This window comes from Strigops habroptila, chromosome 4, assembly GCF_004027225.2.
Source record: "Strigops habroptila isolate Jane chromosome 4, bStrHab1.2.pri, whole genome shotgun sequence".
Lineage (NCBI taxonomy): Eukaryota > Metazoa > Chordata > Aves > Psittaciformes > Psittacidae > Strigops > Strigops habroptila.
Genome location: NC_046358.1, coordinates 78,783,985 through 78,798,886, shown reverse-complemented (window position 1 = coordinate 78,798,886; position 14,902 = coordinate 78,783,985). Strand labels below are relative to the sequence as shown.

Sequence of the window (14,902 nt, the reverse complement as noted above, 5' to 3'; positions counted from 1 at the left end):
GTTTACAAAGTAAAAAGGCCTTTAGAAAAGCATCCCCACATTAAGTATCATAACATTTTTAAACAATTCTACCTACATTAATTATCCACATTGTTCCTTTCTGATACGCATATTTCATTAGTACTTGCATGGCCATTACTATGAACTGAATCATGCCAACTGGATACAAACACTCTGAATCCTAAGTGAGCTGCAAGAGCTCCACATCGTTTAGAGGAAATAAGACAAATGCTTTGCCCCTAACAGGAATAATAAACTCCCTGCTATACAATACACTCCCAGCATCTTTAGCAGGAGTTGGGAAAGGAAAAATCCTTTTCTACCTTCCTTTGGTAGAAATTCAAATATGAAACACAAATATGAATGCCTGTTATGGAGGAATATCCCTTTCCCACACTGGCATATGGTAACACAAAAGCAAGCAGTACCCAGGCACAGCCTGTTTTCAGACTCCTCAGACAAAAGACTCAGGAATAAACAGTACAATTCTTCATCCCATTCTCAGGCAAGCAGCCACAGCAAATTCAAGAGGAATGTTTATATAAGCAAACACTGTTTAGTGGGAACATAAATTGTAGACTTAGGCCCAAAATAATTCACTATACCTATAGGATAATATTATAAATCGGATTATTACAGAAACGCAATTAATTCCATAAATACCAGAAGTCTGCAAAGACTTTACCTGGGAGTATGAAGTCTGAAAAAACTCCCTCTCTGCCCAGCATTTTAGTTGTATTCAAGATAACGCACCAAGTACCAACTTTTTTCCCAGAAGGTAAATTGTAGTTCTAAACGTATAAACACCTCCCTGTGCCTGAATGAAAACATTTTTACAACTCTTGAACCTGATCACAACCTCCTCCCACACCAGAGTCCAACATCTAGGGTTCTGTTCCAAGTCCAGTGTTCGTTGCCTGCTCGTCATTATTCTATTGCTGCAATAAAGTGTGGGAATCAGAGGGAGAGATAGTAACCAAGAGAAGGATGTCCAACATATAAGGGCGTTGATTATGCCTCACGCACTCAATACCTTGCAATGCATCTGAGTTTTAAATACCAAAGATTATGACATTCCCATAAAGTCCTTCAAGATAGCATTGGTATTACATTATCAGAAAGCTATTCCAACTAGCATACTTCAAATTAATCTCACAATCTCTAGACAATTTATGGTCCACAAAAATTTATAGCTTATCCCAGCCTTCATCACCCCACTCCCCCCATGAAGGCCTCATGAGTCATTTCACACAGTAAAGGTGACTGGGGCACTGTTTTATTGGTGTATATTTAAAAGAAATGTTAAACTTAGGCGTGTAGCATGAAGCTCACTCAGGTGGTGCTGGACTCGGGAGAAAGACGCTTTTGTCCTTGCCTGAGAGGCCCTGAGGAAACCCCCTGCCTCTCCTTCATGTGGTGCTGCTGCGGAAGGAAGAATGGGACCATCCCCAGCCTCGCTAGCACCACTAGGGCTCCACTAATTAATCCTGACAAGATTAATCAATTAATTCGTACAGAACCCTGACTTAATTGGTAGGAGGAAGAATTTACCTCCGACTTCGTTGGGTACCCGCAGCACTGCTGCCTCCTGAAGAGGCTTCCGCAGGGCACAGGCTACGCTTCGACTCCGGGGCTCTCCGCGGGGCCACGGCCACCGGAACCCCGAGGCCCGGCCGGAGCTCCCGGGAAGGGAGGCGGGGAGAAGGCGGCGCCGCAGACGAAGCAGGCGGTGGCGGCAACACCCCAGGTAGAGGCGGCGCGGGGCCGCCCGCCCCTCCCGCTGAGGCGAAGCGAGGTGAGGCGATCCCGGCCCCGCCCGCCCAGCCAGTCCTGCCGCGTCAGGCGGCCGCGGCCCCGCAGGCCCCGCCCCAGCGGCGCTGCCCGGCTGGTTCCACAAGTTTTTGACAGTTTCTTAGCGGCGGAGGGAGAAGGTCAGTCTGCTGCGACCGGGCTGGGCTGGGGCCGAGGCGCTCCCCGGAGGACGAAGTTCTTCTCACCGGACGCCTCCCCGCCGGCACCATGTCCCGGGACCCCGAGGAGGTGAACAAGCTGACGGAAAGCACCTACAAAGTGAGTATGGGCCGGGGAGGGGCTGCCTGCCGCCGCCTCGCCCGGGGACACGGCGGCCACCTTTGCCCCCGCTGGCCGGCTCCGGTGTCGGCTGAGCGGAGGAAGGCGGGGAGGGCGCAGCGCAGCCTCGGCTCCTCACGCAGGAACGGGGCGAACTTCTCTTTCCCTCCCCTGCGAGCGCTCTCGCCCGCCCCAGTGTGTCAAAGGCGGCTCGGTGCTCGCTCGTAAATAACCCGGAGGGGCCCGGGACGGAGGCAGCGGGAGGCTAGGCCCTCCCCCGCCCCGTCTGGTCCTGCTCGTGGCCGCAGAGCCAGGAGCGATAGCTCCGGACAAGGCGGGCTTTCAGGCTGGTTTCTCCCTCTCTAGCAGACTCGGTTCTTCAGCGAGCCATAGTGCCCGCAGTCTGTTTTGATGATAAGGTGGTTTGGAGATCTTGGTGCTTGTGGTCCTCTGCTTGAACCGTTTCTTCGTACGGGCCAGAGCCTAAAAACGGCTTAGCGCTGACTTCAGTTGCTTACCTGTGTCCCGAGCTGATAATCAGATTTATGGAGGTACACCCTAGCACTGTCTCAGAGTGCTGACGGGTGAGGGTAGTCCAGTTTATGTCAGCGGACGTTTAAACTTCCCAAAATGCCTCGCTATTTGTAGAATTAAAAAGTATTTTGCGTATGGGCACTGGCCACTTGTTTTAAACTTTTTATCTCTATAAACTCAGCCCTTCCAAAATACGCCAATTCTAATTGGGCAAAATTCCCTTAAGAACCATCCTTTTGGTGAAGTAGCGATGGCAGCATTGGATCTGTAATCTTCGTTCTGTACAGTGTGTTGTACTAGAGAAAGCACTTAAATTTGCAAATGCATTTAATCATGCAAATGAACTTACAGCTGCAGTGCATTCGCAGCTTTGAGCCCAAAGGAAAGCTTTCTGGGGGATTGTTCTGTTTTACAGTTAAATCTTACTAGTTTACTAATGAATGTTTTCATATTTCTGAAGATGTTGTCATTTAAAGGTCTCTGAAAACATTTACTGGATTATTTTACTGTTAATTTTGTTGTTCTCCAACACACATAAGGTAACTTTACTCCTTCAAGTAGTCCAGTTATATTGGTGTCATGTTGTATTTGCTAGTTGTTTTCTTTGAACTTAGATGCCAAATTCATGCAAAACTACTGGAAAAGAAAGAGATTACTTGGCTATAAATTTTGTCCTCTAGAATTGGTGCAGGTCATCTTAAATGGTCTGGTGATTGGTGATATCAGTTACATTCATGGCAAGGCCATAAGCAAATATAAATTCCTCTTTCTCAGAAGAACAGCCTGTAAATACAGGCTCACAGGACAGAAATGTGGAAAGTTGACTGTTCAGGGCTGTGCCGACAAAGGAATGTCTTACCCTGTCTATTGACTTCCAGAATGTAGCTATAACAGCTTTACAGAGGAGAAGGAAGAAAATCTCCTGTGTGATTTAACAGGTATAATATGAAATAGGCTTTAAAAGATGACAGACCCCTAAATAAACAAAACCTTCCCTGTTATTCAGTACTTATTTCCTGGGAAAGTTTACCCTTTTGTTGTTTTTTTTGTTTTTAACTAATTCATAGGGAATACTTAAGACTGAAATAACCAGCAAAAACCCAGTAATCCAAAGTTAATGTTGACAGTGTGATGAAATGTCTTCTATGTGGGTATTTTGAGCGACCTGGTGCATTGCATCACATAGCTCATACTCACAGGCCTGGAAACCTTTCTGCCCTGCCCTCATTAAAAGTTGAAACTTTATCCAGATAAGGTATAAAGGCTGCTTCAGATAGAGAATGGATTCTGGGTCTACTTTAAAGCAGTTATTTCTATATCATAGTTGAAATCTTGAAAATAGTTCTTCTAAAGGGCAGGGAGCACTAGTCTCTGTATTTGGCATTTGCAGTGACTAATCACAGCTCCCTCGTCTAAAACAAATGAACACCTCTTTGTGCTGTGCTTTAGTCTGCAAGGTGAGCGTGCTCTCCTTTGCTCAATAATGCACATGGAACTTCTGCTCTTGCTGTTTGCCATTCTAGCAATCCAGTAGTTAAAACATCATGCTGGTAATGATAAAATCAGGAGCAGTGTTTGTGTTTCTCCTACTAGTAAGAAGAAGGGCTTGGTCTGCGGAAACCAATTCAGTGTGGTGTAGTGATGGCATCTGTGTGCTGCAGGACCAAACACAGGCTTCTGACTTCTCAAAAAACCAATCAACTTTTGGGTGACCTGGAAAAATAATAGAGAATGAAATTGAATGCCATGCTAGTCTGCTTTCTTTTTTTCCTTTCTTACAGTGCTAATCCACTGGATTTATTAAATACATAGTAACCCATGTTATGCAAAGCTTCAAAATATACTTACAGAAGTCATCAGGTAGCTAAGTAATGACCTTGTATTTTTACCTTGTTCATCCTTTCCATTGGCAACAACATCAGAAAGTGAATACCTCAACATTTTATTATTTTCAGCTAACCTGACTAAATAAACAACATAATCCACAAATATGTGTGTGTGCACACACAAAAATCAAGGCTGACATTTAGTCTTTATGTAATACCTGAAGAATCACTTTAATGCATGATAGGAATGGCACGTGCAAAATGAAGCCGAAGGGTGTGGAAGCCTATGACTAAAGAGGGCCACAGCCTCCCTTTTACCAATGAGCTGCTGAGGGGTTCTCTGGTATGACACTGCCCTGCCCTTGAACTCACTGCAGCCATGTGGTGTGCTCTGGGGGGACGTTGTACGACCCCCTCACACAGACTGTGTCAGTTGGTAACCCCAGGAAAGACGTTACGTGTTGGTGTGTCACTGCAGCTCATACAGCTTCGTTTTCATCTGCCGTATGTGGGGGAAAACTATTTGGCATCCAACTGTGATATGCACAGTGCAGGGGAAAGGGGACAAAACAGGAAAGTACTGAGTTACAGACCTGTCATTCTGTCTATGTGGTCAAAGGGCTGGGTAGGCAGCTCCCTTATTGCTCCTGTGGTTTGAGGTTTCCAGAGCACTTGATAATAGTGTGATAGCTGTAACTCACTGATGTTGGTAATCTTGGATTTTAAAGATTTATTTCTTTGTATTCAGGTAAATCTTACCCAGAAATTTTGATTATCAACCAAAGTGTAATTAGAAATAAAAGGGGGGGCACCAAAACAACCTTTATTCAGTGGAATGCTGTGTTCTCCTGAGGAGCATGTAGAATTATTTTGCTAGGCTATATTGTTTTATCATGAAAATATATCTGATAAATTCAAGTCCTAAATTCCATGTTCTTGTGTTTTTAAAAAGATTTGCTATGAGATTAAACTACCAGACTTATTTACCAAAATTAAAATTCACTTGTGGTCCTAGCACTTGCTGCAGTAAGGCTGTTATTTTGCATCACTGAAACATAAATCTAACTTGGGGGAAGAGGAGCCTTTGGGAGTTCATACGTGTATAAAGTCCAGTTCTGTCTTAGCGCAAACTATCTCTTTTGACCTTACTTAGAGTTATTCCTACTTAGAGTCTATCCTGGGTCGTGTGTTCATAACCTGAAAAAGTTTGTATTTGAATGCACTGATGGATGATTTATTGCTGTATTCAGCAAGAAATGTTCCGTCAAGCTGACTAATAATTAGTCATAAGAATCAGTCTTTTTGAATAAACACTGGCATCCTGATCTTTTTTCCTTCTGTTAAACCTGTTTTAAAACAATATTAAGCTAATTTACAGCTGAGATAGCTTAACGTGAGATATGTTGGGAGCTTAATCACACCCTTATGAAAACTGTATTGTGGATTTCAAAAGCTAAAGGAGGAAATGAAATACAATAATGTATAAAACACTCCAAGTACAGTAGAGCACAATATGATTTACCTTCTACATGGCTCTTCAGATCTTCTCAAGTAGGTTTTCAGACATAGACACTGAAGACTTTTTCCAAAAACTTAATTTTATTGTTTTCTAAGTTGAGGGATAACAATTTAACTTAGTAGTAGCTATACAAATTTTAGCTATAAATATATACAGTGATAGTAATTTGAGTAATGTTAGACATCAAGATCTGCTTTTTCAGTGCCAGTTCTATAGTTTCAGATTTCCACCCAAATACATTGTTATCCACTCTTGCAAAAGTGCCTGCAGGATGTAAACTTGAAGCTACAGGGAGTCTATGCATTGTTTAGTTGTACTCATATACCTGCTGAGCTATTGTTCTGCGAGGTGTGTCTTTAAGTAAAAAGCAAAGCTGAGCATTTACAGGAAGGCACTTTTACAATGGCTGTCATTTGTTTTGAAGATTAATGTTGTTTATATCACTATCAGGAACCACGGAAGATGTAATACCTACACACTACAAGTGGAAATACAAGGCTGCAGTCAGCTCCTTTCTACCAGGCTGGTTAACTCACATTGGCTTCATGTGGTGAAAGGCATACAGCAACTCTTATACCGGATTATATGAGGATTTAATGACTCAAATGACCAGAGTAGGTTTATCTCGTGCTTTTTCTTGGAAGGTCACTTTTGCCAACTCTAAAATTCTCAACATACAAAGATGTTTCCTGTTGCCTGTTTTGAAAGTGTTTCCCTTTATTTCCATTCATCCTAAATAATAGAAAGCTGTAGGAGCTGATCATGTGCCTCCTCTTCTCTTCTGGTTAATTATTCTGTTCATGCGAGGTAGTGTGTCACTAGAATATAGGGCACTACATTGACAATTAGGAGGCCGAGTGTGTGTCCCTCACTGCACAGACAAATGATGTGTTCTGAACCATTTTGTCTCTCCCAGGTTTTTTCTTACTTTGTGATGTCTATTTGGATTAAGATAAACGTTTTATTCCCATGTCATTGTACAGCATGGCACTTAACAGGATTGTGATATTTTCTGAGACTTGATAATTTTAAATTAGTGGTTGTCTTGATCACAAATTCTTTGTTCCTCTGTCTCTGCTGTTTTAGAAATTTTGAGATCTGGCTGCAGTGTATGACTTGCAGTTTTGCACTGGTGTTCAGCCCCACTCATTTTCATTACCTTTTCCTTAGACTGCAAGAGAAGCTATAAAGCTAAGACATCGTAAGAAAAAAATAGCTATATAGATTGATTTGAGTGGCTTTTTTCCCCTATAACTTACGAAGCTGAACAAAATATTACAATCATTTTAACTGATCTGAAATGTCTTGGCAATTATAAAATTTATACCTAGTCCTGAAGAGGGTGTTGCCAGTGACAGTTTTCCTTTTGAAAATGTGCTTTAGATACATCTTCCTGGGCAGTACTTCAGAGGCAGCAGCAGTGATTAACTATATAAAAAGAGCACTAGAAGCACAGCCAGGTTTTTCTTTGCTTTGAGAATTTAGGAAGAAAAAGATACGTATTATGCTTCTTTATAATATTGAAGAGAGGAAAATCATCTAAGAATTATTTCATTAGATCATCTTGGAGACCCAGCAGGGTGGGAGTGGTGGGAGCTAAGTCTATCAAACACAGACTCTTAGTAGGAAAGTAGATGAGGCTTACACAGTGCTGTGAGGATGAGCTAACCATACCCTGCATTAAACCAAGCAAATTCCAAAGGGGAATTTCCATTGCAAAGGTTTTTACTGCTTCTCGGGCATTCACTGGTGCAGACGCTTCTGCTAACAATCAACCACTGTGGCAGTGCAAAGGCTGAAAAGCTTCCAGAGGCTGCTTGGTCTGATGGAGAAAAGATCCGTTAGTTGTGTGCCTTTCATCTTCCAAAGGCACTGAGCTATAAATTGTTTCTTCAACTTTCGAGCAGTTTTATGTATATGCTGAGCAGATGTGATGTACTGGAGCTCTTCCTCAGAGTTTGGTGTGTTTCAGTGGACCTGTTGTGTTTCCACAGTGTGATCTATAGCTGCTCTGCATGAGTACCCGGTAAGTATTGAGTCAGCTAGTGAAAGGAGCTATGAAATCTGGCTTTAGAGAGGGAAGCTGTTGAGGGCATTTTTTTGTTGGGTTTTGTTCACTTCCTCTGAAATTAAAACAACTAATGACACGGATGCAATCACTGTTTCTGTTTGAAATCTGAATTAGATGTCAAGAAAACTGGAATGTCAACCCCTGAATCCTTAAGACAGTCATTCCAAAATCCGTATTTCGAGACCAATAATTGTCATGTTACTCTTAGAATTTTGGGTAGGAGGCAGTGAGGTTTTTACTTTTAAGTCCTTGTTGTGAGGAGCAGGGTAAGCAAGGACATGAGCTGTCTTTCAAGAAAATTATTTTAAGTGTAGGGTGGCGATTCAAGGTGGCATTGGGATTCTTACCTGCCATGGATACACATGGTTTCTATGTCATGTACACCTTTCTCCCCCTCCATATCCTTGGAACACAAGACTATATCCTAACACAATCCCCTAATTCACCCATTTTTTTCTTGTGATTCACTGATTCCATGTATGCCAAGAGACATCATTTTTCGTACACTGCTGAGAAGGAATGGCAAAATGTTGAAACAGCAAGAGACACCCCTTGGAACAAAAGCCTCACAGTGGCACTGCCTCAGCTGCAGGGAGGGCAAAAGAGGCACAGCAGCAACATTTACAGTAGTAAATTAAAGAGTTGGGGCAGGAGGAGGGATGTTCCCAGACACCAGAGCTCGAAATTCCATACTGTTGTTAGAATAGCCCTTGGCATTGTTGGCCCAACCTGAAACACACTTTCCCAAATGATTTCTGGATGTGGTTTGTGAGGTAACACAAATCAAGGGCCTGAGGACACTAGGTAGTTTGTTTGCAGTGATCGTGTTTGGGTGGGTAAGAGTTTAATGGTGTAGACCAGAAATAAATCCCAGTTGCATTTAATTTGTACAAATAAAGGCAGTGGGGCTAGGTATTCTTGTTCTGTGTCTGCTTTTGATGTCATATACACTACACCACCATCAGAAACTAATAGGGTTTTTTTTTTTTGGGGGGGGGGTTTTAATACCTATATTATTTTTACTCAACATGACTGCTAAAGTAGCATTGGTGAAATCTGGAGCTAATTCTTTTCTTCAGTTTTTAAATTGACTGGAGTTCAGGTATAGCACTATATTTGAAAAATAATAATAAAGTTCTGTCTGAATGACCTTGGCTGAAAACAAGACAAATGTGATGATGATATTCCTGTTCTTTCTGGATCCGTGTATGTACTAAATAGAAATATTTTCATTCTGTTAGTAGTATAACAGACAAAAACTTGATACTATTTCACTTGTCTGTGTTTTGTATTTCTTGTAAACAGAAAGCATCTGTTTTGAATTCCTTGAACTTGAAAGTTCTGCTGTGTGAACAGTATCTAGAAACATGTGAATTGTGTCATAAAAATACTGTCATAAAGTAGTAAGAATAGCAGAAGGATGTCTTCAGGTATCTCATGACAATAAAATTTTACAGTGTAATGTCACAGCTATAGTTTTGTTAGGAAGATTTTAGGAAAACAAGGTCTAGAAGCTGCAAAAACTTTAAAGTTTTTCCTCTGTGGAAATACAGGGCTTCTGTTAAAAATAAATCTAATACAAAATACTCATTACCAAATTGTTCCTGAGACTCAGCAGCTACTGTTACATGAAACTGTAGTTTGTATGGAAGAGAGAAAAGAAAGGATTAAAACATTGCAGTTACTTGACTATTAAATAACCAGGCGCATATGGCAAATTCTAGAATACTTGTTCGAGGTAGTTATTTACATACATGCAAAGGGGGTTTTGTTAAACAAAACATGCTGTGGCTTCAATTCAAATAGTGATTCTACCTGAGGAAACCAAGAAACCACCAAGTAAGTGAAGCTCAGAGGGCTCTCTTTCAAACTTACTTAGCATTGTTCAAAAGTTAATTGCAACATCCAGTATTTTGGAATACCGCTATTTATGCTACATGTGTTTGAGACATCTTAAAGGGCACGATTCCAAAGAGTGAGTAACTACTGCATTTCTATCAGCATATCAGCTTTTCTTTTTTTTCAGTGCTAATAACAACATAAAGGTAATTTTGGAATATTGATTTGGGGGGGAGTTACTGTCTCTGACCAGAAGGAGGGAAACCGAACTTTTCCTATGAGTAGGGACAATTCAACTTTGTGGGTGATTTTCTTTTTTGGGTGAGCAAAAGCTGCTGCTTCTTTCTTCATCACCCCCCAACTCTGGGCAAGTTCAAATTTGAATATATGCTTCATGGCTTAACTTATTTTCTACTTTTTGCAAAGATTTGAAACATTTCTATTTAACAGTGTAGCTATTTTCTTGCAGTGTGAAACCGCCAGTCGCAATTTCTACCACTTCATCAGTTCACAGAATTTGCTTGGTATGAGAGTAGTCGTGCTTGGAGCTGCTGGATTTCAGATTCTGGTTGTTTCAGCCAATAATTGTATTTAACAGCCAAAGCAGCTGCAGTGGTTTTTTTTTCTCCTATTTAAATAAGGTCGTCATTTTAATTTTCTTGCTGAAAGGACTACAGCTTTGCACACGGAAATGCAGCATTTTCAAACAAACAAAAAACCCCAACTGATTTCCCTTAATGCTATCTGTAACTTAGAAAAGATAAATAAAGCGCTTGTCTTCCCCTGATCGGTTACCTGGTGAATTTCTTTTCTTTTTTCTCTTTTCCCAGCATTATAGGTTTTTTTCAGCTCAGAGCAGGGGCACAAAAAGAACTCAAATCAACGTTTTGTTACTGTCTGACTTCATAAAACAGTTAGTGGGTAAAGGTTTTTCTCTCACTTTTATTTCACCATCACCTACCACAAGAGAAGGATCTGTGCAAACTTTGATCACATACTTGACATCTTTTTGTATTATGAACAGCCAGATTATTTTTACCCCTATGGAAATAGTTTACCTTTTCTTTTTCCTGTTTGTTGATCTTAACTGCTCAGTTTCTTCTCCCTTCCATCCTTTGCTCTTCCTCCCAAATTTTTCACCCATCCACAGACCTTTCAGGTTTCCGCTGTACATATGGAACCTAAAACAGACCGAAGTGACACTGAGATAAATACTTCCATCCATGGTTAAACTGCCTTGGTTATAACACAGATCTTTTTTTCTGTTCCCTAGAATGTTATGGAACAGTTCAATCCAGGACTGAGGAATTTAATAAATCTGGGAAAGAACTATGAAAAAGCTGTTAATGGTAAGTCTTCTCGGTGCTAACTTTAAAATAATATTTATTTCATTTAAATATGCATATTGGATATGAGGGTTGTGTATAAGCTTAATTTCTAAGTTGAACTTTGGATGTTTTTAATTAGGAAAAAAACCCAAAAAAGCACAAATATATATGTACTCGCTCCACATGGGGTTTAACTGTCCTGCAGCAGCTGCATCTCAAACACTTAAGCACAGAGCTACCGCAAAACAAACTGAACATCAAGTGTAAATAACACACATTAGTATAACAATATAAAAGGGGAAAAAAAAAACCAAGTTACGTAAATTAGTTGTTTTATTTTTTCTCTGGAAATATCTTCCAAAGCTGTTTCACATTCTTAGAGCTCTTCCTGTGCCCCTATACACATCACTACCTAAGAAACCCTGTGAGCAGAACAACTTGAATGAATAAGAGTTGCAAGAGTGGGATAACTTTTTTTTTCCTTGTCCATACTAAACCTGATTATATCTTTTTAATGGAGTCAAAATCAGAATGAATAAGCTTGAATCCAAGGACCCAGACTCTCAAACTTCTTGTAACATGGATGTTTACTTCCATTACTGACTTCACAGAAGCTGTCTACCTAAGAATGGGTTTCCAGCACTGGGCCCTGGATTCCCAAAGCTCATACTGTAGGACCTGTTAGAGCTTGCTCCATTGCACCTCTGCAGACCTGTTGAGCTGCTTGATACCATATTAAAGCGATGTAAAAATCTCTCTAATTTTGCCTCATTCAAGTCTGTGGCATATCTTTTCCCTACGTGTAATCTAGTACTCTGAGAAATGTGATACTGCAGAAGTAGTGCATAGCCAAATAGACATTGAAATCTCTCTTCATGCAAATTTTAGACCAGGCTTGAGAAGAAGACAAAACTAAAACCTGTTGGAGATGAAAATAGGGAAATGCTGACTTACATGCAGTAATGCCTAACCTGATGGATTAATGTTATCGTTACCGAATACCTAAGCTTAGGGATTATACGTAGTACCAGAAGTAATAACAAGTATTTCCATGATTGACTGAAAAATTTTTATACCAGTTTCTGAAGGTTCTGCTTTTCACATACTTTACTGTTGATAAGTTACATTGTGCTGCTTCTCTTTTAATTCAGTTTGTCATCAGTAAATCGCAACATAATTGTGCACAGCAGCACTGCAGAAGCTGATGGGAATGGTGGTCTAGCAAGTTTGTCTTTTAAGACTGGCCGATAAAGCATATCTAGCATGAATACTTAATTTCAAATTAATAAATGTTTACAATGTTGCAACAACTGTTGAGAAACGACATGAAAGTCATCTTTGGACTCTCATAAATTGTTAATCTTTTCTCTATCAGTTCTGAGTGGTATAAATAGGTCTGTAACAAGGAGTAAATACTCTGTTGCTAAACAAATACTATGCAGATTTCCAAACAAGTCAGAGTAGGCTGACAACGTTAAACTTAGAAGACCTTCTGATAGATTTATAATGTATTTTTATACATCTATCTTGAACATAAAAGGTCAAAATTCCTTTTCTGCAGAAGTCATTTACTAGCCATAGAACTGGTGAAAAGACTACACAAGTGGAGTTCTTGATGTAGCTTGATTAGCACAGGAGAAATCATACACTTTCTTCCTGGTTTAGTGCCTGTATTAAGACAAAAGATTCACTTGGGGCTATCTTCAGAAAACATTAGGTAGGAAGAGTTGGAATGGCATAAAATCTTTGCATATGGGTGGCATACTGTTTGCTCCCTCAGTAGCACCAGTATATTATTCTGTCCAGAACGTTTGAACATAGACCACCTGTGAGACACAGCTTAGAAATTACTCTTGTCTAAAACAATACAGCCTGAAAAATAATAATTGTTTCATCTGGAAGAGTTTCAGTGAATATAGTTAAGTAACCAAAGATGTCACCTTTGCTAGTAAAAATTAGAAAATACAGACCTAAAATACTGTAGTTGGCAATTGCCAAGTATGTTCCTCTCAGAAAAAAAGTATTCTAAAGTCAGCAGTGAGAGTCTGCTTGGCTTCTACTTTAGGTTGAAAAGGTACTTGCCAGTTTGTACTTGCTATTTCTTTGCAGTGTGCAGATCAGTTCTAGATACTGTGCAGATGCAAGGCAACAACTGTATATCTACTACATACGTAAAATGTTTCTTACTGGCCTCCTTGCAGTTTGAATGTTGATGTTTCTGTGCTCATTCTAGCACAGCTGGCTTTGCTGTTAAAATAGCTATAACCAGGAAATGATTAACTGAGAATAACTGAAACCTCAGTGATATATAAGAAGAGCTTATTAGTTCCCGGAAAACTGGAATTGTTAAACCCCAACTATAAAGAATAAGAGGGGGGGAACTGTCCTGGAGGGATAAAAAGAGGAGCATCCAAGTGTTAAGTAGGGTCTGTCTTTTTGGTTGGGAATGTTAAGCCTTCAGATTTCTACTTGAACTATATATACACCTGTTGCCTGAGGGTGTTATTGCTTAAGGTACTTGGAATACTGATTTTCTCTGCCATCCAGAGTTCAGTGATGAAGATAAAAGTAGGCACTTTCCTGGGCTGTCAAAATAACTCTGTGCAGAAACTGTATGTATCAGTGCTAGTTTTTCATGTCTGTCCAAGAAGCCAGAGATCTTCCAGCATTTTAGCTCATTAAGTTACTGAACAATGTAGTTTATAATGATTTCAGGTGTTGATGGTATGTTGAAAATTGAGAAAAGAATACCAAATGGATTATCTCCATAACCTGAACATCATCTTTCAGAGACTTACTTTTTGAAATTTTAGCGTTTAAGTCCTAAAATTTCTGGAAAGTGGAAAAGTTAGTGTCTATATATAGCATCTGCACATTGCAATGTATTGTTTTGAGAAGAACTTGTCATTGATGACATATAATGACTGTACAGTGTTATCCAAAATGGTAATTTTTAGGAGTGGCCGTATCCAACCTTTCACATTTCACTATTATTTTAAATCTATCACACCTAGCAACTGCATTCTATCATAGGTTTTTTGAAGCAAGTTACTCTTTCATCTAACTTACTAAATGATGGCTTGCTTTTGAAGGGCTCCCTGGCTCCTTGTGGCAACTGTAGGTCCCTTGATTCATGGCCAGTAGCCACTTCTCAGATCTGTGATCGGGCTCCCCGGTACAGGGCAGAGACCTTGGCATTTCTAGGAAGTTTGGGACTGCATTTTTGGTTTTTCCAACAGTTTTATTTGTCCCAAGGAATTTTGTTATGTCCTGGCCAATGGTGTATGGCTAAACCTACCCACCGGATACTCATTTCTTCTGGATATGTGTGAAAGTTGGAACTAAACAACAGGCTGAAACTTCATTCACGTAGTCTGGTGTTCTGTCTTTGTCACCTGGTTTCACAAATCAGCAGGTAGCCAAGGGCCTTGTGGAACTTTTTTCTTACTGCTCTATACCCCTCTCTTACTATGTGCCCTGGATGACAAGATTTCATAGGAACATAAAGTAATGATAATGGAAAATACTTTGACTTTTAACACTCTTTTTTATTTCTTCTCCCTCCCAAGCTATGGTAGTGGCTGGAAGAGCATATTATGATAGCCTTGCAAAGATTGGGGATATATCGGCTGATTCTCCAGTTTCTAAAGAATTAGGTAAGTGAAATCTCATTTTTTAAGATCACTTTACAACATTTAAAATATAACCATTATTT

The 14,902-nt window shown here is 40.2% G+C and overlaps 1 protein-coding gene across 1 annotated transcript in view; it reads left to right on the top strand.

Annotated features, from left to right (window-relative positions):
• Positions 1-1,898: 1,898 nt before the first annotated feature.
• BAIAP2L1 (BAR/IMD domain containing adaptor protein 2 like 1) overlaps positions 1,899-14,902 on the top strand; it is a 39,357-nt gene continuing 26,353 nt past the window's right edge. The window contains exons 1-3 of the mRNA XM_030484352.1: positions 1,899-2,070; positions 11,133-11,208; positions 14,757-14,843. Of these exons, the coding sequence (XP_030340212.1) occupies positions 2,020-2,070; positions 11,133-11,208; positions 14,757-14,843 (214 nt within the window). The 5' untranslated portion in view covers positions 1,899-2,019. The remainder of the gene's footprint in view (positions 2,071-11,132; positions 11,209-14,756; positions 14,844-14,902) is intronic.